The sequence below is a fragment of the Muscardinus avellanarius genome (genome assembly GCF_963383645.1).
Source record: "Muscardinus avellanarius genome assembly, chromosome: 3".
Classification (NCBI taxonomy): domain Eukaryota; kingdom Metazoa; phylum Chordata; class Mammalia; order Rodentia; family Gliridae; genus Muscardinus; species Muscardinus avellanarius.
In genome coordinates this window covers 46,372,112-46,394,743 of record NC_137788.1, presented here as the reverse complement: position 1 = coordinate 46,394,743, position 22,632 = coordinate 46,372,112, and the positions used below count along the sequence as shown (strand labels likewise).

Sequence of the window (22,632 nt, the reverse complement as noted above, 5' to 3'; positions counted from 1 at the left end):
GCCCTGCTTTTGTGAGGTGGCTGGTGCTGAAAAAGGAAGCAGTGCTTCCACTTAATCCAGTTCTCTAAAAAACAGCTTGCAGCAGTGTCGGGCAGTAACTTCTCGTCCAAGTGTTCCAAAAGTGAATTTTCTCAGATGAGGCTGAAACTACAGGAATTCCATAGGTGGGGAGAACACAAGACCCCTCCACAGACCCTGCAGATAGCGATTTCTGTGCCCACCGTCCTCTCACTGGTTCTAGTGTTTGGTTTGGAGACAGAATCAGATCACCATTCCAGATGAAAGTTCAGATGAAGGATAATCCATGAATGCCAGGGACATTCCTGTGTCACCTGCAGAAACCGCATGTCCTGGTAATTGTGGTGCAGACCAGGAGTTGGGGGTTGAAGAGGGAGTGGGGTCACCAAGGAACCTAGTGTGGGTTGGCGAGCCTTCCGCTGCCCGGGTTCCCCTGACAGATGACCCTAATGACTAGCCTGGCTCTTCCCATTTTAAGGTGAAGATGCCACCGGACAAGCCACAGGGTGCTCCAGGAAAGAGCCCCTCCAGGAGGTGTCGGGAGGCAGCAGCCCTCGCCCAAGGCCCCTGCGTGCTGCTCCAAGCCTTCCCATGTTGCCGAGGACCCAGCAGAGCACGGGGGCTGAGACCCAAGGGCGGGCTCTTGCTTTCTTTGTGGCTGTGGCTCAGTCCCCTCTGCCCAGGGCCTGGGACACCACCTGGGATGAGCACCAGAAGTGGAGGAAGGCCATCCTGGCCCTTCAGAGCAGCGTGGATGGAGGGGAGCGGCAGGGTGCTTCTGGCTAGTAACTTCAGCTCCAGAGTTATCTCTCTAGTCTCTCACCAGGCTGCTGAGCTTTCAGCCCTGTTGGAAAACCTGGTGTTTCTGACTGGAAAACTTTGCTTCCAGACCTGATTTCAACACAACTTTACTCTTTTTCCCTCCTTCTCCTTCTCCTTTTCCTTCTCCTTCCTCTTTCTCCTTCTCCTCTTTATTCTTCCTTCTTCTACCTGGGATGGAACCCAGGGGCATTCTACCTCTGAGCTACACCCCCAGCCCTCCAGCCCTATTTTTTATTCTGTATTTTGAAACAGGCTCTCACTGAGTTGCAGAGGGCCTCCTAAGTAGCTGAGGCTGTCCTTTCCGCCTCCCAAATGCTGGGATTACAAGCGTGCGCCACTATGCCCGACAATCTTCTTCACACACACACACCCCCTTTTGCAGTACTGTGGATTGAACCATGTGCAGTACTGGGGATAGAACTGGGGTTTTGCCCTGTTACTGGGCTATAGCCCCCCCCCCCCGTCCTTTTATTTTTTTATTTTGAGACAGGGTCTCACTAAGTTGTACATGCTGACCTCCTGCGATCCTCCTGGCTCAGCTTTCACTTTTGACTTACTAGGTGACCTTGGACAAGACTGCCTCTCTAGGCCTCCAGGTTGTCGTCATTGAAGCAGGAGGTGTGTTTGGCCCTCCAGAGTCTGCACCAATAGGAGACTTTCTGGATCTCTTCCCTGCAGGGGGCTGCCTTGCTGGCCCAGTGAGAGCCTCCTTCGTGCTGGGTAGGGTGGGAGCAGCAAGGTGTTGCCCCGGAACCTCCAGCGTCTTCAGAGTGAGCACCTTCTTGCCCTCTCACCCAGCTGAGTGTCCCAGGCTCCATTCACCCTGGGGAGTGGAGTTCTCTCTCCCTGGAAGCCCTCTGTAATGGGCCGGGCTGTGCACAGTGGACAGCAGGCTGTGTGGCCTGTAGAGGGCAGAGGGTTTGCTACGTAGAAGGGATTAAGAAGGGAAAGGTAGGCCTTCAGAAGGGCCTTTGAGGGCTCTGCTGCTGCTGTAGCCACCCCAGACCAGCAGGTGCCCCCTAGGTTCACAGAGTACCTCATGGACTGTCCCCCACCTTACAGACAAGGCATTGTTGTGCTCTAAGGCCAGAGCCAGGCTGCGGGCTGTGCCAAGTCCAGCTGTGGGGGCTTCCACTCCCCATCGACCTCAGTTTTTTAACTCTAGGACAGGGCAGTAGTAAGGGGGTTGCTATGAGCATCACATGTAGATGATACCCATAAAGCACAACCTGGCACCGGGCAAGTTTTTATTATTAATGTCATTTACCAAAATCACCAAAGAAGCCAAGCCAAGGCCTCTCATGTGCTGATCTCGATCCCGGGCTCTGCTCGCTCTCTAGGGCCCACAAGGCTCAGCCCTGAGCAGGCTCCATGAGCCAGCTGCCAGAGAGGCCCGCCACAGCCTGCCCGCAGACCCCAAGTCTCGCCTTTGCCACCAGCCTGGTGTTACTGCCGTCACTGCATCCTGTCTGGGCATTCTTCCAGACTCCGGGCCTCTGTGGGTGACCAAGCAGAGCAGGTGGCCCCGGGGCAGTGAGGTGGTCCCTGGATGGCAACCCTGGCATCAGCCTCGTGTTGTTTCTGAGCTTGTGAGCCCTGGCTCACCTCCCATCCAGTGTCCTTCTCTCCAGAGGTGTGACCAAGTGGGCACTCGGGGCCTGCAAGTCCCGGGTGAAACCCAGCCCTGCCATCTGCTGCCTGTGACTTTAGGCAAACCTTTCTCCCTGTAAATGGAAATAATACCAACCTCATGGGGTTACAAGGATCAAAGTGGAGATGGAATATAAGGCATGCCACGTGCTCAGCGAAGGGCCGCTCATGGGGCTGTGTCTTTGCCATCACAGGCCCCCCAGCCCCAAGGGAGAGACTTACCAAGAGAATGCTTTCCTTATTGCGTCCATCCGTCCATCCGTGTGGCCAGTGGGGCACACCCGGCCTGCAGGATGCAATTGTCCACACTGCCCCACCCTGAGAAGGCACTCAGTCCCGGGGGAGGTGGGGGGCGGTCGTGCAGCTGTGGAGGAGGGAGGTGATGGGGCATTACAAAGGCCTGCTGCCAGAGCTGGGTGTCAAGGACACACAGGGCCCTGCCACGTGGGATGGGGACAGGAGCCAGGACTGTTAACCTCCTTTAAAGAATATATTACTCGTGGAGGGTGTCGGATGCACTGGCTGTGATGAGATGAAGGGAGAGGTCTGGGTGCCCCCACTCTGCCTGGATCCCAGAAGCACCCAAGTTGTGTGTAGCGAGGGGTCGGGGAAGGTGCAGACTAGCAGCTTGCCTGATGGCCCTGGGTTTTAAAGAACATCGTCGTGAAGCCCCTGAGAACACATCGACTGTGTGACTGTCCCTCTGTGCTGGCTTGTCATTGTCCCACCACTTGGTCCCCACCCCACCTTTTTTGAAAGAATGTATTATTTTTTTCTCATCAGGTCCTTTGCACAGACTAACCCTCTTGCTTATATTGTCTGTCTGTTTCCCCTCCCTTCTCTCTCTCTCTCTCTCTCTCTCTCTCTCTCTCTCTCTCTCTCTCCTCTCTCTCTCTCCTCTCTCTTCTCTCTCTCTCTCTTGCTCCCCTTCTCCTTCTCATAGACTGACCCTTGGTTATCATTGCAGAATTACGGCAGCGGCATGAGACCACCACCCAACTCCCTCGGCCCCGCCATGCCCGGGATTAACATGTAAGGCAAAAGGGGACCCGGCCAGGGTCAGAGCCCATGGCTTTCCCACCCACTGAGGGCACCCTGAGCACTCTTAATATAGGAGTCAGTGCTGCTCCCTCTCTGGACCTCAGCATCCTCATCAGTACGGCAAGGTTGCTGGTGATCCTGGGAATAAGGGCCCAGGCTCTTGCACCAGGCACAGTTCTGGGCTTGCTACAGGGATTAACTCACCTAATTGTCTAGATACCCAAGAGGGGCAGTTGCTCTTGCCCCCTATCTGTGACGAGATCACTGAGGCACAGAGAGGTAAAGTGACTTGCTCACGCTCACACGACTCTTGTTGGCCGAGTCAAACTTTGAATCCTTGTGCAGATAGCCACTGTGCTGTAGTGCGTCAGTGATTTTTAACCTTTGTGTGGGAATCTGTGGACTGCCTTCCTAGGAAAATGCACATGCAGAGGAAAAGGAAATCTTTGGTACTTTATATATGATTTTGCAAGTATTGATGTATTTTACAAATCTTACACATAATTCAAAGGAGTTCACAGATTTCCACCCACGGATCTACCCATTACTACCCAAGAGCCAGGTGGCCTCTAAGGCCCTAGGACCATGTGAAGAATTCTCTGGTACTGATGTCAGTCCTGTTCCTGCACCTGCTGGCTCCACCCCTGAGAGTCTCTAGCACCTCTTTCATTGTCTGCGTCTCTCTTCCTCTCTCAGGGGCCCGGGAGCCGGCAGACCCTGGCCCAATCCCAACAGTGCTAACTCAGTGAGTATCCAGGTTGCCGGGTGAGGTTCTGGGTGCAGTGGCTCCTGTACTCAGGTGGAGGTGTCGGGAGGGAAATGTGGTAGGATTCCACCTGACCTAACCTCCTCGGCTGAGGGCACAGATAGGTGGAAGTCTGGGAAGGGTCATCAAGGTCCCTATCCTGCCCTCTGCAGAAGTTTCTAGGTCTAAGCCAAGAGCCTGTGGGCTCAAAGAGCATTGTTCAAAGAGGCCACTGCCAGCTCCTCCTGCCAGCCTTCAGAAGAAGAAGTGGGTGAGGGGCTCAGTGTAGATGGTCCAGGGAGGAGCTAAAGCAGGAGAGAAGGTGGCCCTCCTGCCTTCCCACACTAGAGGCTTCCTAGGTTCCCGACTCTCTCTAAGACTAGAGAGTAGGAGACCAGGCGCCCAGGATGGCCTCAGTGTGGTGGAAAACTAGGCTCCGCTCCCATCCCCCACCCTCCCAGGGAAACCGCTCAGGTAGCTGACTCATGGGGTCGAAGGCTTTCCTCAGAAAAATGGGGCATGTCCCCAAGTAGACAGGAAGCAAAGGGGCACTGCCTGTCGGGGGGAGGCGACTCCGACATGTGGCTCCCCCACGTCTTATTTCCAGATTCCGTACTCCTCCTCGTCACCCGGCACCTACGTGGTAAGTGTGTGGGCTTGGGCACTGCACTTCTAGCCCTGTGTGGCTGACTCTGTATGGAGAACTATCAGGAGTCCCAGTTTCTTCCCTGGTCAAAACACATTTTGTGCACGGGTTCCAAACTTCTGGGACTTGCCATTGGTATTCAGATGCCTGTGCATCAGAAACACCCAAGATCTGTTATCGGCTCCTTCTGGGGAACTTCCCAGGATCTCTTGGGCTTCCCCACTGGCCTTTTCTTTCCCCATTGTGGGCATACGTGTGAGCAGGTGCATGCATGTACACATATGCGGGTGTACACATACACACAAACACACACGCCCAAGGTACCAGGCTCACAGCTTTAGCTTCAAGTGAGCACTGGAGGTTTAGCAGGAGATAAATGTGGCTGCTCACTGGGAGGGAATGCGTGCCCACTCCCCCATTCGTTACCTCTGTGGGCACCTGATGTGTTTTCATCTCATCTCAGGGACCCCCTGGTGGTGGCGGCCCTCCAGGAACACCCATCATGCCTAGTCCTGCAGGTAAGAAGGGCTGGTGGTTGCCTGGGAGTCTTGGAAGGCCAAGTGCAGAGCCCTGCTTACCAGCCACCCCTTCCTGAGCAGCCTGTCTTCCAGTACGCATCATGACAGCTGCAGATTGAGAGGGCTGTGAGCCCTCAACGCCACTGTGAAGGCTCCGACGGGTCACACCTCTTCTGCTTCTCAGGCACTACGTTGTAAAAAACAGGACTTGAGAGAGAGACCCAGTAACAGGGGACCCCCTTGCCTGCAGCTCCTTGTTAGGAGAGAACCCTGCCCTGGGTGTACATTGTCCTAGGTGACTCAGAAAGGGGCTTTGGGGCTTGGAGTGGAGCTTAGTGGTGGAGCATTTGCGTAGCACAGACAAGGTCCTTAGTTCAGTCTCCAGCACTGAAAAAATGTAAAAGGGCTTTGGAGCTCTGGCATCCTGGGACCAGAATTCTAAGACATGATTGATTCCTCCTGAGTTTCCAGAGCTCTAGGCCCCTGGTCCTCTGTGTAGGATCCCTTTCCCCTTTTTCTCTAGTCAGAAGAGGGAATGTGTACACATGCACGCATGCACGTACACACGCACACGCGCACAGCCTCACAATCTGTGTCTTTCCCAGCTAAGAATAGCATGCCAGCCAGCCAGCCAGCCAGCCAGCCAGCGGGATTCGGCGCACAGTCCCTACCCACCGCAAAATAGAAAGAGAAAGCTAGTGAGGATTTCTGCCTGGGATCTCCGATGCCCGCTCCTGATAGACATGCTAGCTGATTTCCTGAGGAGACTCTTTGGCTCAGTGGGGCGGCCAAGGCCCCTGCAGCCCTCCTCTCTCGCATAAGGAAGCTGCTCAGAGAGTCAGGGAAGGCGCTGACAGCTGCTTGCGGCTCGCTCTCACTCCTGCAAGGCTGTGTGACCCGCATTCCTCTGGGTCACATTAACCCAACCCCATGCGCCCGCCTCCAGCCACGTCCCTGCCTCCCCTTCTGCCCCCTGGGCTTGGCAGGGCAGCCCCTGGGTCACCCCTGGGTGGGGTTGTGGGGGAGCCCATGGGGAGATGAGGATGGAGCCTGCAGTTTCCTGGGCCGTGTCCATGCCGCCATCCAGACACCCTGAAATTCTTAGTTTTGTGGTTGAACGGTTTTCACACTTGAATTTTCTGTGATTAAAAACTTTGTGAATCTTCATTAAATACAAATTAGCCAGAAAATGGTGGTACTTAGAGGAAATTTTAGGTGATAAAATACAAAAGAATGAGTTCAAGTGCCACGAGTTTGTTTTAATTAAGAAATGAATTAATCACCTCGACTTGTGGGTTTCCACTGTTCTACAGATTCAACAAATTCCAGTGACAACATCTACACAATGATTAATCCCGTGCCGCCCGGAGGCAGCCGGTCCAACGTAAGTCTGCTTTCTAATAATTTACATATCAGATACCATAACAAATCATAATTAACTTCATCAGCTGAGGGGAAAGCTGGTTTAATTGATTTCAGCCATTTGTTACCAAAGATGAATAAAATAAACTGTCAGAAAAGTGATTAACTCTTGGGCCGTCCTGGAGTTCAGAGCTGGCAGGGTGGAGAGAAGGGGTGTGGCCGTTCCCACTTCAGGGACCCAAAGCCCCAGGCTACAGGAGGTCTGGGCTTGTCCCGTCTTGACTGTGCCACCTGCCCCGCCCCACCCACCTCAGGCCTGTTTCTTGGCGGCTTCCTGTTGCTGCCGTGGGCTCTGTGACCCTGCGCCTGGCACCTCCTTCCTCTCAAGTCTCATTCCTGGACATGTCACTGCTCCAACCTCGCCTATTCTGACTCCGACTTGCCCTCCACTGGACGGCACTGTGCGTGCCTGTGCAGCTGGGCCTGCCTCCCCCACCCAGCTGGGAGCAGTCCTGCTCTACAGACACCGGGGCACACCTGCCTGTCGCCTCCTTCCCCTGGGCGTGGGGAGGTGAGCAGGTCCAGCCTTGCTCCTCGGGGAGCTCAGGTCTGGAGAGGGGTCTCTAGGCGGCAGTGCTGGCGTGTAGGCGTCAGGCCCACTGCTATCCTCAGCCTGGCTCGGGTGGGACTTCGGGGGTACTCTAGTTTTGTCAGTCCAGTTCCTCAGGTGATGCCTGAATCATCCTACTTATTATACCCGAGTGTGGATACTGCATACATGTTTGTTTGTTTGTTGTGCTGGGGACTAGACTCAGCTGTACCCCAGCCCTGGGTACTGAACACACACAATCTCCCCAGCAGCAGCAGCCCTCTGATATTAAGCTCTTGGCTTGCCACCTTTGCCCAGGGTCATATGACCTGTCTCTCTCTCCTCCTTGGCAGCCAGCACCTCCCACCACCTCAGCCTCCTCCCCACCTCTCACTAGGGTGACCAGTCAACCAAGTTTTAGCACCAAAAGATCTGCAAACTGAGAAAGCCCAGGGCACAGAGAGTCCTAGGTTTCGGCAATGGATACAGAAGGATGGGTATAGAAACCCATATAGAGGCCAGGCATGGTGGCCCATGCATGTGATCCTAGTACTTAGAGGAGGCTGAGACACAGGCTCGAGGCCAGCCTCAGGACTTTGTGAGGTCCTCCACAACCTAGTGAGACCCTGTTTCAAAATAAAGAATAAAATAGGTATGGGGTGTAGCTCAGAGGTAGAAAGCCCCTTGATTCCATCCCCAGTAACACACACACACACACACACACACACACACACACACACACACACACACATAGCATACAGAGGCTCAAAAGACAGGATAGAGCAGGGCTAATGTCAGGTGGCCTTGACATGGTTCAGTGCCTCTGTCCATCACTGTCCTATAGTTGCCTTAGCCATGGGTGTTGGCAGCTGCGACCTCAGGGTGTCGCAGTCAGGGACTTAAGCAGCAGAGTCCACTTGTGCTCTATGGCAGATTCACTCTTGTGCATTGTGTCAAGATAGAGCTGGTCTCATTTTCAACAGTGTAAATCTCGTGACGATGTGCCCAAGAATTCAAATCATGAAAACAAGATGCCAGCACCTACGTGACCCAGGCCTTACCAAAAGGAAACCTGGACAGCTGTATTGTTGTAGTGATGGGCGGAAGGACACACTCGGATGAACTAGGACAGCAAAGAACCCAAATAGGACGTCCTACCCAGCGTGCAGGAGAATGTGGGGTTCGGCGGGCAGGGAAGGAGCTGTAGGGCTGGCACCTGCACATCCTAAACCAAAAGGCGTTTGTGTCCTCCAGGGGGAAACCAGTGCTCAGGCTCAAGTAGCGGTGGTTGAATTAGCTCCGCTCACCCCAGAATGAGCACCATTATCATCTCACTCCCCTGACTGCACCGTGAACTGAGTTTACATCACCTGATCCAGAGGTTGCAACTAAAAGTTCTATGTGTGAAAAGAGGGAGGGAGAAGTTCTGTAACCGATGTGTTGGCGCCTGAGACGGCTCGTCCTGCCTGATCTTACAGCGGTGGTGCAATCCATTGGGCACCAACAACACCTCAAGCCACAGCAACGAAAACAAACCTGGTGGAGCACGTGCCTCGCGTGTTTGAGGTCCTAGGTTTGATTCCAGCACCACAGAAAAATGAATTCCTGCTAGGTTTTATGTACATTGACTTGGAAAACAGGAGGTTTTTTTGTTTTTTGGTTTTGTTTGGTGGTACTGGGGTTCCTGGAAACCCTTCTACCTCCGGGTTATATTCCCAGACCTATTTTTATACTTTTTTTTATTTGGAAACAGGGTCTCTTAAGCCAGCGCGGCTGGCTCCGAACCTGCACGATCCTCCTGTCTCTGCCTCCCAAGCGCGAGGATTACAAGCGTGCGCCACCACACCTGGCAGAAAACAGGAGTTTTAAAAATCATTTTGAGCTGGGTGTGGTGGCGCACGCTTGTAATCCCCACGCTTGGGAGGCAGAGACAGGAGGATCACGCTGGTTCGAAGCCAGCCGCGCTGGCTTAAGAGACCCTGTTTCCAAATAAGAATATAAAAATAGGTCTGGGAGTGTAGCCCGGAGGTAGAAGGGTTTCCAGGAACCCCAGTACCACCAAATAAATAATAATAAAAATCATTTTTATTTTTGTGAAGTTTTTTGTTTGTTTTATGTGGTACTGGGGATGGAACCCGGAGCATTCTTCCTCTAAGCTCTACCCCCAACCTTACTTTTTATTCTTTATTTTGAAACTGGGTCTCACGGATTTGCAAAGGGCCTCATGAAGTAGCTGAGGCTGTCCTCAAACTTCAGTCCTCCTGTCTTAGCTTCCCAAATGATGGGATTAAAAGCGTGCACCAACACGCCCACCCTCTATGAAGTTTTTAATGAAGCTACAGCAAACGGAAAATTGTTCTGTCCAGATACAGACTAGGCTTTGCTCACTTAATTGCATATTTGACAAACAGTACATAGTTAATTCTGGCAGATTTTATTTAATCTATTAGCTTCTTGCCAAAGAAAAGGGAAACGACTTACCTGCTAAGTGTCCTGTGCACCTTGCTTCTAGCATTGCCACGGAGAGGTATGATCTGTCTGCTGAGGATTCCAGCTCTCATAGTGAAAGTTTTCGGTCACTTTTGAGTTTCCTGAAAGTGTGCAGAAGAGCTTAGTGAGATTCCTTTTTCTTTTTTTACTTCATAGAAATGGAGATCTCCTCAAACATATGCCCGCAAGATGACCATCATTGTTGCTGGGCATAGAAAAGGTGGCAAAGCTGGGCACAGTGGCACATACCTGTAATCCCAGCACTTGACAAGAGGATTACAGGTTCAAGACTAGCCTCAGACACTTAGCCAGACCCTCAGAAATTTAGAGATGCTATTTCAAAATAAATGGGGTGTAGCCCAGAGGCACAGGGCCCCTGCGTTCTATCCCTAGTGTAGAAGGGAGGGAGGAAGGGAATGTAGGAAAGAAAAGTAGATAAAACATTGCCCTGCTAGAGAAAAAGTTTGTTTTTCGCTGTGAGACAAGAAGTCTCACAATGGAAATTATTGAGGTGAGAATGAAAGAAAAATAGGAATAAAAGAGGTAAGCCAAGCTGGGCATGGTGGCACACACTTGTAATCCCAGCATTTGGGAGGCTGAGACCAGAGGATCGCGGTTTGCGGACAGCCTCAGCTACTTAGTGAGGCCCTGTTTCAAACATAAAGAATTTAAAAAAAAAAATAGGGCAGAGGTTGTAGCTTGGAGATCAAATGCCCCTGGGTTCCATCCCCGAACCTGCAAAAAAAAAAAAAAAAAAAAAAAAGAAGAAGAAGAAGAAGAAGAAGAAAGAGGTGAGCCAGGTGTGGTGGCACACGCTATAAGTTTGAGACCGGCTTCAGCAGCTTACGGAGACTTTGAGAAAACTGGGCAGCCTTGTTTTCAAGATTATTAAATAGGACTAGTGGTGTGCCTCAGAGGTACAACTCTGCTGGGTTCAGTTTTCATAATCCATTCTCCAGCACCTTTATTATTTTTAAATTACCCAGTCTCTGATACTCAGTTACAATAGCCAAAAACAGAGAGACAGACATACTGTTTCTCCCAAACTGAGTGGTTGTCTTGAGAGAGGCCACAGGAGCCCTGAGCGGGTGAGCCAACCGCACCTGAATTGTTCAGTGTTATGTGGAGGTCGCAGCAAAACCTCATACCACAGAAATAATGACTCATTTTTTTTTTTGAAATGAGACTGCCTGAGAATGCAGAAAATGTCATGAGAAAGGGCAGCCAAGTTAAATAGGACTTTCTTGATTTCTTTATTAAAACTGTAACTTATTTGGAATCCAGCTTGGATCCCACAAGTAAGAATTACCTCTCTGCTTTCACAGCCATTTTTCCTGTGCAAAAAAGGTTTAATTTATAACGATAAGTTATCCATCCCGTCTCTGCTTCGTGGTGTTTGCCCGTGCTGAATGTCGTAGGCAGCGCTAGCCCATGTGGTGAACTTGCAGGTACAAAGGCCCTGACTGGAGGCGGCCAGTCTAGAGCCCCCCGGAGACACAAGCGGATGGCCAGCACTAGGGGCTCAGTCATTTGTACCAACCAGGTTTTACAATCCTGTGTAAAGGTGGAAGGCCTCAGCCAGGCGCGGTGGCGCATGCCTATAATCCCAGCATTCGGGAGGCTGAGACCGGAGGATCGCGTTTTGCGGACAGCCTCAGGTACTTAGTGAGGCCCTCTGCAACTTAGTGAGACCCTGTTTCAAAATAAGGAATAAAAAATAGGGCAGGGGGTATAGCTCAGAGGTCAAATGCCCCTGGGTTCCATCCCCAGACCCACACACACAAAAAAAAGATGGAAGGCCTCCCCATGCAAGTGTGTTGGTTGGAAAAATAGTTGAGTGTTCTGTGTGACATGGGAATCACTGCAATATGGGCTTGGTAGGAGCAGAGAGGCAAGAGAATTTTATATTTTGACTCCTCAGTTTTTATTTTGTACTAGGGATTGAACCTAGAAACATTCTATCTCCAAGCTACACCCCAGCCCTATTTTATGTTCTATTTTAGGCAGGGTCTCAAGATGTTGCTAAGGCTGGCCTTGAGCCTGTGATTCTCCTGTTTCAGCCTCCCAAGCACTTGGGATTACAGGTGTTACACCACCACATGGCTGTGTATTCAGTTTTACCACTGCACCAAAAAAAGGAGGATATCCTAACCGCTAGAGGCAGTTCAGAGAAAAATATTGGGAAAGGAAGCAGAGCAGGAAACACCCTAGTGTATGACTGGGCAGAAAGAAGAGCTAAATTACTGTATCAGGACAGATACATTATTAAAATATACCTTTTGCAAGTGTGGTGGTACACGCCTGGTAATCTCAGTACTTGGGAGGCTGAGACAGAAGGATCGCAGGTTGGAGGGCAGCCTCAGCAACCTAGTGAGACTTTCAGTAATCTAGCTAGACTCTCTTTCAAAATAATAAATAAATAAAAAGGGCTGGGGAATATAGTGGAGAGGTAGAATGCTCCTGGGTTCAAACCTGATAACCTCTCCCCCCCAAAAAAAATTATTTTTCTTATTTTTTTATTTAGCCACCAGTCCTCTATATATTAATTGCTAATATTAACTAGTCCTAGCCAGGCATGGTGGCGCACGCTTGTAATCCCTGCACTTGGGAGGTGGAGACAGGAGGGTCACGCAGGTTCAAAGCCAGCCGCTCTGGCTTAAGAGACCCTGTTTCCATATAAAAAAAAAAAGTATAAAATAGGTCTGGGAGTGTAGCCCGGAGGTAGAAGGGTTTCCCAGAACCTAGTCCTATTGTTTTGATTAAATGATAACATGTAACAAAAAAGTAAATGGTACAGGATAAATAAGTGATGCTGCTAGTTGTGTCGTTGTTCTGATTACATCATGACATTTGTGTAACAAGCCAGGTGTGGCGTGGTGGCCCACACTCCTAATCCCAGCATTCCGGAGGTTGAGGCAGGGGGGTCACAGTTCTTGGTTCTGGGACAGCCTCAGATACTTAGTGAGGTCCTCTGAAACTCAGTGAGACCCTGTTTAAAAAAAAAAAAAAAGACAAAAAATGGGGGGGGGGACGACAGGAGGATCATGGTTCCCAGTCAGCGTCAGCTACTTAGTGAGGTCCTCTGCAACTCAGTGAAACTGTTTCAAAATAAAGAAGAAAAAATAGGGCTGAGGGTGTAGCTCATTTCCTCATCAGTACTGCATAAGGAAAAGAAAGTTAAACATCAACTCACAGGATGGAGAAAAATTTACAAATCATTTCTCTGATAAAGGGCTTGAAACTAATTTATAGCAAGAACTCTTACGACTCAATAATAGAAAGACAACCCAGTTTAAAAATAGGACAAGGATGTGAATAGACATTTCTCCAGAGATGTAGGAATAGCCAAATACGCACATGAAAAGATGGCAGTATCATTAGTCATGAGGAAATGCAAATTAAAACAGTGTTGCAAATTAAGCCAGGCGTAGTGGTGGTGCACCTTGTAACCCCAGTACTGTGGTGGTGCACCTTGTAACCCCAGTACTTGGGAGGATCAATGGCAGGTTCACAGCCAGTGCCAGAACTTAATGAGGCCTGTGCGACTTAGACCGTGTCTCACAATAATAAGAAACAGGGCTGGGGGTAGAGCTCAAAGGTAGAATGTCCCTGGGTTCGATCCCTAGTACCACGAAAAAAGCAACATTAAGGTCCTACCTTGTGCCCATTAAGAAGGCTGTAGTCAGCCAGGCATGGTGGCGCATGCTTGTAATCCCAGCATTTGGGAGGCTGAGACGGGAGGATTGCAGTTCGAAGACAGCCTCAGCTACTACTTAGGCCCTTTTGCAACTCAGTGAGACCCTATTTCAAAATAAAGAATTAAACAAAATAGGGCTGGGGATGTAGCTTGGAGGTAGAATCCCCCTGGGTCCCATCCCAAATACCGCCCCCCCCCCCCAAAAAAAGAAGGCTGTAGTCAAAAGACAATAATGACTAGTGTTGGGGAGAGTGTGATGTCAAATGCTGCTGCTGTAGAGAAGTCTGGCAATTCCAAGAAAAGTTAAACATAGAGTTACCATATGACCTAGCGGTCCCATCCTAAGTATCTACCCAAGAGAAATGGAAATGTGCAGCCACAGAATGACTTACATACAGATAGACAATAGCATCAGTCACAAACACCAAAAATAGAAGCGGCCTGTGTGTCCCATCAGCAAAATGCGGTATACCCATACAGCAGGTGCTTTTGTCCAAAAGAAGGAATAAAGGACTAACGTTTGCAGTATATGGATGAACACTGGAAACATGCTAAGTGAAAAAAAGCCAGCCACGAAAGGTCCCACGATTCTGTTCAAGTGCAGTGTCCAGAACAGGTGCTGCATAGAGACACGTACATGAGTGGCTCCTGAGGCTGCGGAGAGACTGCTGAGAATATAGGATTTCTTTTTGGGAGGTGGAAACGTACTAAAATTGATTATGGCAGTGGTTGTAGAACGACTAAAACCCACTGGATTTTTTTTTTTTTTCTTGGAACTTTGGAACTGGGAATGAAACCCAGGGACATTCTACCTCTGATCTACACCCCCAGCCTCAGCCCTGTTTTTTACTCTTTATTTTGAAACAGGGTCTCACTGAGTTGCAAAGGACCTCACTAAGTAGCTGAGGCTGGCCACAAACTGCGATCCTTCTGTCTCAGCCTCCCAAGTACTGGGATTACAAGTGTGTACCACCATGACTGTCAACTTGTTTGTTTGGTGGTACTGGAGGTGGAACCCAGGGGCTTTCTACCTCCATGCTATACTCCCAGACCTATTTTATATTTGGAAACTGGGTCTCACTGAGTTGCTGAGAGCCTCACTAAGTAGCTGAGGCTGGCTTTGAACCTATGAGATCCTTCTGTCTCAGCCTCCCAAGCGCTGGGATTACAAGCATGTGCCGTCACGCCCAGCTAAATTGTGTGTGTGTGTGTGTGTGTGTGTGTGTGTGTGTGTGTGTGTGTGTGTGTGTGTGTGTGTGTTTTGGTAGTACCCCAGAAGGGGTACCCAGAAGGGTTCCTGGAAACCCTTCTACCTCCAGGCTACACTCCCAGACCTATCTTATACTTTTTTAAATTTGGAAACAGGGTCTCCTAAGCCAGCACGGCTGGCTTCGAACCTGCGCGATCCTCCTGTCTCGGCCTCCTAAGCGCGGGGATTACAAGTGTGCGCCACCACACCTGGCTAAATTGTATATTTTAAATGGACCGATTTGTGTGGTATGCAAATTGTACCTCAACAAATCTGCTAAAATAGTACCCCAAAAAAAGACATAATAAAATATAGTTTCAAAGCAAGGCATGGTGGTGCACACTTCAGGAAGCTGAGACATGAGGATCCAGGTTACAGATAGCGCTTTGCAACTCAGTGAGACCCTGTTTCAGAATGAATAAAAAATAGGGCTGGGGATGTAGCTCTGAGGTAGAATGTCCCTGGGTTCCATCCCTAGTACTGCAAAAAAAAAAAAAAAAAAAAAATCTCTATATATAGTTTCAGATAAGTAACCTGATTTTTTATATATTTATGTTAAAGTAATGATGTATATATAGGATATGAACATGTTGGTGTGTTTGGGTCGTGGTCTTGTTTGTTTTGGTTAGTCACCCTGTCCTTACACACTTGGGCTACTAAGAATGAGATCCATTGCCAGATGGCCAAATGTGCCATGAAGCCTGGCCCTTCGTGCCGCCATCCAGCATGTGGCCTCCCCAGGACCCCTGGGATGGCTTCCATGGCCAGAGTTGTACCCCTCAGTTATGCCGGCACCCTATCTCCTCCTGCCACCTGTCATGATTTCGCTGCTCCGTCTGAAGCTGCAGCGTGCTGTCTGTGGCTGTCTTTGGGAGTTGGCACCTCTTTCCCTTCTGCGCGGTGCTCCTGTGACTCAGCTCCTGGCCCGGGCCAGGCGGCAGCAGTCCTCCGCCCCACCACGTCCACCCTCTCCCACTTGAGGTCCAGTCTGCGTCCCAGCGCCTTGGCCGTCCCGATGGTTTCCAGCCTTCCCTTCCCAGCTGTGTGAATTGTGGCGTGGGATCTGATCTCTCTGGCCTTTCATTGCTTTCTTTCTGAGATGGGTTTGATAGTTGTTCCACGCAGTCCTGAGGATGGAGTACAATTGATCTGAGTCCAGATCTGCCTGCACTGTGAATTCTGTGTGAGACTCTCCCCAGCACCGTGCCTCCCGGCCCTGCTGCTCAGCACACCCAGTCTCTGCCATTGCCCACAGAACGTCCTTGCATCTCAGGAGTAGCTTGGAGGAGGTCAATGTGCAGCCCAGGGCAGGCTGCTGGGCTCCAGCCCTGACCTAGGAGACCCCAAGCAGGGTACTTCCCATGCTCTGCTGCTGTTCCTTTTTTTTTTTTTTTAAGCATGTAAAGTCAGACAAGACACCTGTCTGCAGCCATGGCTGGTGAGCCTAGCACTGTGCCCCAGGGAATAGAATGAGCCCTGGGGGCTCTGGTTGCTGGCTCCATGTGGAGCTGGGTGGCCTGGAACTAGTTAGTTCCTTTCCCTCCCTGGATTTGCTCCCTCCCTTGGTAAGGGAGTTTGGGGGGGATTGGCACCTCTGCCCTGCAGCCCACCAGAATGGCTGCTGCAAGGCCAAGGACGAAAGCCCCCAGGGGTGCATAGGGCCTGGGTCCACTGAGCCTTGCTCTGCTTCTCCCTCAGTTCCCGATGGGTCCTGGCTCGGACGGCCCCATGGGCGGCATGGGCGGCATGGAGCCACACCACATGAATGGATCTCTAGGTAAGCTGGCCTGCTCCTGGGAGCGCACACCACCCGCGCAGCTCTCCTTGCCTCCACTAGGCCTTGTTGACGTAGGCCTGGCTGGGCACACAGCAAGAGGCTGCCTTCACAGGAAATCCTCTGCAGAGGTGTGGGGCTTGGGTAGAAGGACTCGGGGGCCCAGGGAGGCGGGCGCTCAGAGCCGGAGACCCCTCCAGGGAAGAGTGCGAGGAACAATTGGATTCTCCTTTCCTTCCAGGGTCAGGCGACATAGATGGACTTCCAAAAGTGAGTACAGGCTCAGTGTCTCCTCCCTGACAGTACCCTCCCCTCTACCCCTATCCCATGAGGACAGTGCACTGGGAACTCGCCTCATCTCCTCTCCCTTTCTGCAGAATTCTCCTAACAACATAAGTGGCATTAGCAATCCTCCAGGAACCCCTCGAGACGACGGCGAGCTAGGAGGGAACTTCCTCCACTCCTTCCAGAATGACAATGTAAGCCCCCATGCTTGTCTCCACCCTCATCTTGCCCCTTGGGCCTGGGGACACTTATCTAGCCGCTGCGGTGCCTGGCAGCCACAGTTGCAGCTGAGCTAGTGACTGGCACCTGTGCCATGGCCTCTTCACCCATTGCTTTTCCACACAATGTACAGATCACCCTGGCCTGGCCGCTGGCCGGTCTACCGGAGGCGCCATGGCGAGCTGGGCACCTCTGGCACTGAGGAGCCCTGGGCTGAGGGCAGGCGCAGCGCTGGCCGGGGAGGGAGGTTTGTGCAGCCAGGGCCTTCCTCTGTCTCAGCACCTAGAGCCAGCCTTCTGTGTATGATTTCATCTGAAGAAAGCACCTTTTGAGAAGTCCAGACAGACCACCCCACACCAGGGCACCCTGGCAGGGCTCTGGCTCTCTCAACCCCAGTTCCCTGCAGACCCAGTTTCCCTGAAGGAGTGGTTCAGGGCAGGGGAGGCGCGGGAGGGAGGCGGCCCTGAGCGGAGAGCGGCCTCCTTGCCCTCGGCCCAGCCCTGTCCAGCTCCCTGCAGCCGCAGCGCACAAGGCTGCAGTGACCACAGCCTCACGCATCCCCCTCTGCTCTCCCCTCAGTACTCTCCAAGCATGACGATGAGTGTGTGACCCCCTTCTCCAAGACGCCGAGAGAGCTGGCCTTGCAGGCAGGAAGATGCCAGAAATTATGCAAGAAGATCTGAGGTGTCGTTGCCAGGAGCGGGGCGGGCGCTCCCGCTCCCCTCCCCCCACCTTCCCAATTTAGTTTCATGCAATAAAAAGGCCGAACTTTTTATTCCATAAAACATGAAGGACAAAACTCAAAAGTGAAAATATATTTCAAGTCAGTGACCAGAAAAATCCCACCCCTTGCCCCGTTCCCTTTCCCAAAATGACCTTTACTTTTTTTTTTTTTCTTCTTTTTCGTTCATTTGTTTGTTTGGGGTTTTACTGTTGCTGGGATTTCTTTTTTATTTGTTTTCAGGGTGGGAGGTGTCTTGGGAAAAAATTTTTTAATGGAAGCTTCTTGCAAGCCCTCCACCCCCATCAAACTCTTTGCTTTCTTCTTTAAAAAAAAAAAAAAAAAGGAAAAGAGACAGAGAGAGAGAACCACCACAAGCCCTGCTGTTTGTCTGTCCCCAGCCCCTTCCACCAGGAAAGCTAGTCTAGGCGTGAGGTGTCACAATGTCTCTGTAGCCATCTAAAAATAATAATAAACTGGACAGTTTACAGTTGGTGGTTTCTTTAAAAAAAAAAAAAATGGGAAAGAAAAGGAAGTCACCCTTTTTCCACGTGGAGTTTTGTTGTGCGATGGGTGTGGGAGGGCAGGACCTGATGTGTGCTGGCATGGTTGGCGACAGCAGCACACCTGGACCCCAGCCCTTTCTGCCTCGTGGCCGGAGGGGCCGACGTCCGGTCCCTTCCAGGACTCTGCGCAGCCAAGACCGTCGCTGTGACCCGGCGCATGCACCGTGCTCCCGGGACGCCGCCTCTCTCCTGGACCTCCCCGGCCTCTGCTGCCCACCCGAGACTCCTGCCTGCTGGGCAGCGGCAGAGGAGGCGGCTGCCACCGCAGGACGGCTGGGCCCTGGGACACGGAAACTGGCCTCCTCGCCTGATCCCACGGTCCTCACGTCGCTGCTGTGCGCCTCGGCGAGTGGGGGCTGGAGTTTGAGTTTTCTTTTCTTTTCTTTTTTCTTTGCTTTCTTCATCCTCCTTTTGCAAAGATGGGATATTGACCAGAATTGCTCTGCACATGCTTGGAACTGGATGGAAAGACTTGAGCAGAGTGGTGGGGGTGGGGGAGCACCAACAACCAAACAGACGTGCTGTTTCCGGTCCTGTTTTTATTTTCAAAAACCAACAAACCTGACGACGACGTGGAGCCTGTCCCCTTCTAGGAGGGGCACGTCACGGCCTCCCTCATCTCACCCCATGGAAACCTTTGTGTCTTGCCCTGGAAGGCACCGAATTCTTTGTACATTTACACTCCCTCCCCCTGCCCCGCCCTTGTAGCTGGTCTTTGTTTTATCACCCCCCTTTCTGATCCATGTATATCATATTATGTGAGATACCATCTGCCTGAAAAAAGACCTTGTGCGGATTATTGGGAACATTGTAGCTGTTTCTGTGTTTTTTCTTACCTTGTAGTCTGGTTCTGAATTATGAGAGGAAAAAAAAAGTAATTATGATACATTGTAGTTTGTGTACGATATATGTTGATAACGTTTTATTAAAGGGACATCTTTTTTCCGCAGCAGCCCTTCCTGACATGTTTGGGGGGAATGTGGGTTGGAGTTTATTACACTGATTACAAAATTCAAAGGTGACTCGTTGAGCACAGTTTTTGTTCCTGTTTCATAACAAGATTGTGTTTTATGTGTGAAGCATCCGCCTTTTTTTCCTGGGCATTGTTCTCTGCATTTTTGTGGGAAGTTGCAGTGGCCTTTGGACGAGGCACCCATCTCCCGTCAAGTATTCGGAGGCCTGCTGGGAGCCGGTTTCAGCTTCTTGCCTTAAAGTCACATTTTAGTTTGCTGGAATGTCTTTTTATTTCTAAGAATAGAGAAAGGTTGCTGGTGCTGTGTTTTCTGTGGGAGTCGCCTGGCCACGGTGGCATAGGCCATGGTCGCACCTGCCTTCTCCCCTCGAGCAGTGAGGTATACTTTGCCAAAGGCCTGCCTGAAGTGCCTGGTGTGCTTGGGACTGCAGGGTTGAAACAAGAGTCCTTAAGTGATGGGCTTCAGAGGTGGTTTTACTTATTATTTACTTATTTATTTTGGTAATAGAGATTGAACCCAAAGGCATTCTACCTCCAAGCTATATCCCCAGCCCTGTTTTATTTTTTATTTGGAAACAGGGTTTCACTAAGTTGCTGAGGCTGGCTTCAAACCTGCCATCCGCCTGTCTCAGCCTCCCAAGTAGTGAGATTACAGGTGTTCACCACATCTGGTTCCCAGATCCGAATTTTAGAGAACTTCCAGGTGGGTCTGGACACAATGTGGGGTGTCCGGGTGGAGAGTACGGCAGTGTTTAGGAAGTTGTGCTCTGGGGATCTCATTCCAGACCAGGATGGAGAGGGTGCCCGAGCAAAGTGTAGGCTCTGTCCACATCTGTAAGGATCTTGGGACCGGATTGCAAATCACCAGGCTCAAATCTGGCCTTTGCCACTATCTGCTCTGTGGCCATGGGCAGATCAGTTTATACTCTGCCCTGTTTCCTTTGTAAAATGGGAGTAATGGCTTACCTGCCTTGTGGGATCACGAGGCTGGGTTATCACTGTAAAGTGCCTGTGACCCTGTGCCCCATGTAACAGGAGCAGTATGTGTTAACCACCACGATTATTGTGACTCACATTTAAGGAGAATCTACAAGATTCCACACTTGACACTTGCCCCTTCGCTCTGGAACAAGCTTCCCGAGGCTCTTCCTTAGCACAGGCACCTGTGAGCTCTTGGGAAGCATCCCCCGTGGACAGGTGAGGTGCCTCGGGTGACTGGCCTGCACCACCAGCTCTGCAGAGGCGTCTGCTCCAGCATCGTGCATCCCAAGCTCATACCCTTGTTGCCACCTGTGCCCCAGAGTGGGGGGCAGCACAGCCCGGCTCTGGAGCAGAGCCAGCCATGGTGGCCCTGGCAGAGGACAAGAGAGGACCCCGTAAGGAGCCCACTGCCCGCTTCCATCTGGGGTGGCCGCACAGCACTTTTCCCGCTGTCCTTGAGGGAAGGAGTGCCCAGGCCAGGATCCTGAGGGAGAGGTAGGACGGGTGTCAGGCTGATAGCCTCCTGTCTATCCAGGAGGTCTTTAGCTCAGCAACGAAGCAGGCAGCCGAAGAGGAACCAGACCTCACATCCCTGGACCTGGTCCCAGCCCTGCTGGGGCTTCAGGGCACCCAATTCTAAGTGACACCCGGACTGGAAACCCAGGCGCAGGATCAGCCACCTTGATGGGAGACCCGCACCTGCTCCCTGTTCCTGGCTGGGCACTCCTGTAAAAGCAGCACCCACCACCACTCCCCAGCCAGACAGCAGAGCCCCCACCTCCCCAAAGCAGTCTCCACCAGCAGCTGCAGAGACAGGGTCCCTGGGTACCCCTGAGGAACCTGCCCCAGGGGCCTCTTCTGTCCTTGAAGTGTGGGGAAGGTTCCCCAAAGTCCTCAGGCCTCCTCTCCACACACGTCTGAAGAATTTTGGCTCCTTAGGTCTGGTGTGGGGAAGAGGACCCAGAGCTCACTGGATGGGGGGCTCAGCAGTGGGGCAGGGATTGGCACCAGGGCCAGGAGGTTCCGCTCCACCCTGCCCTGCACCTGCCTCCTGTCTATTCTCAGCATGTGAGCACCTGGGTCCTGGCATTGATCCCTAGACATTCAAACACCTTGTTTTCTGCCCCATCTCAGCCCTTCCAGTGCCGTGAAGTTCTCCTCACTCTGCCTCCACACTCCTGCTCATCGTGTGTGTTGAGCAGCTCTTATCTGCAGAGACTGCTCCAGCCAGGGATCCAGCGGTGCAGACCTGGAAGATGGAGATGACCTTCCTGGGAGGGGGCAGGGGCAATGTCCAGTGGACATCAGGGAGGCAGGACTGGGCTGGGGACAGATGGCATGAGACAGACAGAAATCCTCTGAGTGGTAAATGGATGGGAGCCCAGGACAGGGCCCCAGGTGTGTCAGTGTTAAGAGATCTGGAAAACAAGCCAGGTAGTAAAATAGGATCGCAGGTTTGAGGCCAGCCTTAGCAATATCAAGACACTCAGAAACCCAGAAGACCTTGTTTCAAAATTTAAAAAAAAAAAAAAGAATAAAAAAGGCCAGAGATGTAGCTCAGAGGTTCAACTCCTGGGTTCAATCCCTAGTACCATAAAATAAGCAAATAATTAAATTAAATAGGGCTGGCCGTGTAGCTCAGAGGTAAAGATAGAAGAACCCTCCTGGGTTCAAACCTCAGGGCAAGAAAAAGGGAAAGACAAAGGGTCTGGGAAACAGGAAGCAGAAAAGTGAAGAAGAGGAGGAGAAACACCTGGGGTCAAATGAAGACAGGTGATCCCAGAGGCTCGCGCTGCGGGCTGTAGGGCCGCAGGTGCTCCCCCCCGCCAGCCCTGCCAGGGGCCCCCTGCCCTTGCCCTTCGCTCTTGCTGCCGCCTTCTCCCGGCTGCCTCTCCCACTTGCCTGTGGAAGCCGGCTCGCACGGCCCTCTTCAGGAAGCCCGGCTGTGACTATCCCGTGCGGCCTCCTGCCTCCTCTAAGCCAGGGAGCATGTCTGGGTCATCTTTGTCTCTAGGCTCACCCGGCGCAGGCCTGGCGCCCAGCAGGCGCTCAGCAAGTGTTCAAGGGGCAGCCATGCTGCTGCGGTTGCCCCTCCCTGCTGCACACTGCGCCTGTGGGCAGGTGCTCAGGTGTGGGGAGAGACGCGGCCTCCCTGGGTACCTGCTCCTGCAGGTCCAAAGGACGCTGGCAGCTGGCAGTGTCAGCCAGGCAGACTGGGAGCTCTGGGGACAGGGACCATGTGTCTCTTTCAGCATCTCTAGATCCAGCACAACACCTAGCAAACAG

At 51.7% G+C, this 22,632-nt stretch overlaps 1 protein-coding gene across 7 annotated transcripts in view; it reads left to right on the top strand.

Annotated features, from left to right (window-relative positions):
- Window positions 1–17,714, top strand: part of SSBP3 (single stranded DNA binding protein 3) — a gene marked incomplete at both ends in the record, with an annotated part of 161,466 nt that extends 143,752 nt beyond the window's left edge. For 5 of the 7 annotated variants that reach the window (XM_080690382.1, XM_080690380.1, XM_080690379.1 and 2 more), the window contains 9 exons: window positions 3,458–3,522; window positions 4,228–4,276; window positions 4,884–4,919; window positions 5,386–5,440; window positions 6,754–6,824; window positions 16,526–16,604; window positions 16,843–16,871; window positions 16,979–17,080; window positions 17,685–17,714. In XM_080690382.1, coding sequence (XP_080546508.1) covers window positions 3,458–3,522; window positions 4,228–4,276; window positions 4,884–4,919; window positions 5,386–5,440; window positions 6,754–6,824; window positions 16,526–16,604; window positions 16,843–16,871; window positions 16,979–17,080; window positions 17,685–17,714 — 516 coding nt within the window. Of the gene's footprint in view, window positions 1–3,433; window positions 3,523–4,227; window positions 4,277–4,883; window positions 4,920–5,385; window positions 5,441–6,753; window positions 6,825–16,525; window positions 16,605–16,842; window positions 16,872–16,978; window positions 17,081–17,684 lie in introns of all 7 variants that reach the window. The other 2 variants (XM_080690378.1, XM_080690383.1) reach the window with 2 other exon arrangements.
- Window positions 17,715–22,632: the final 4,918 nt, after the last annotated feature.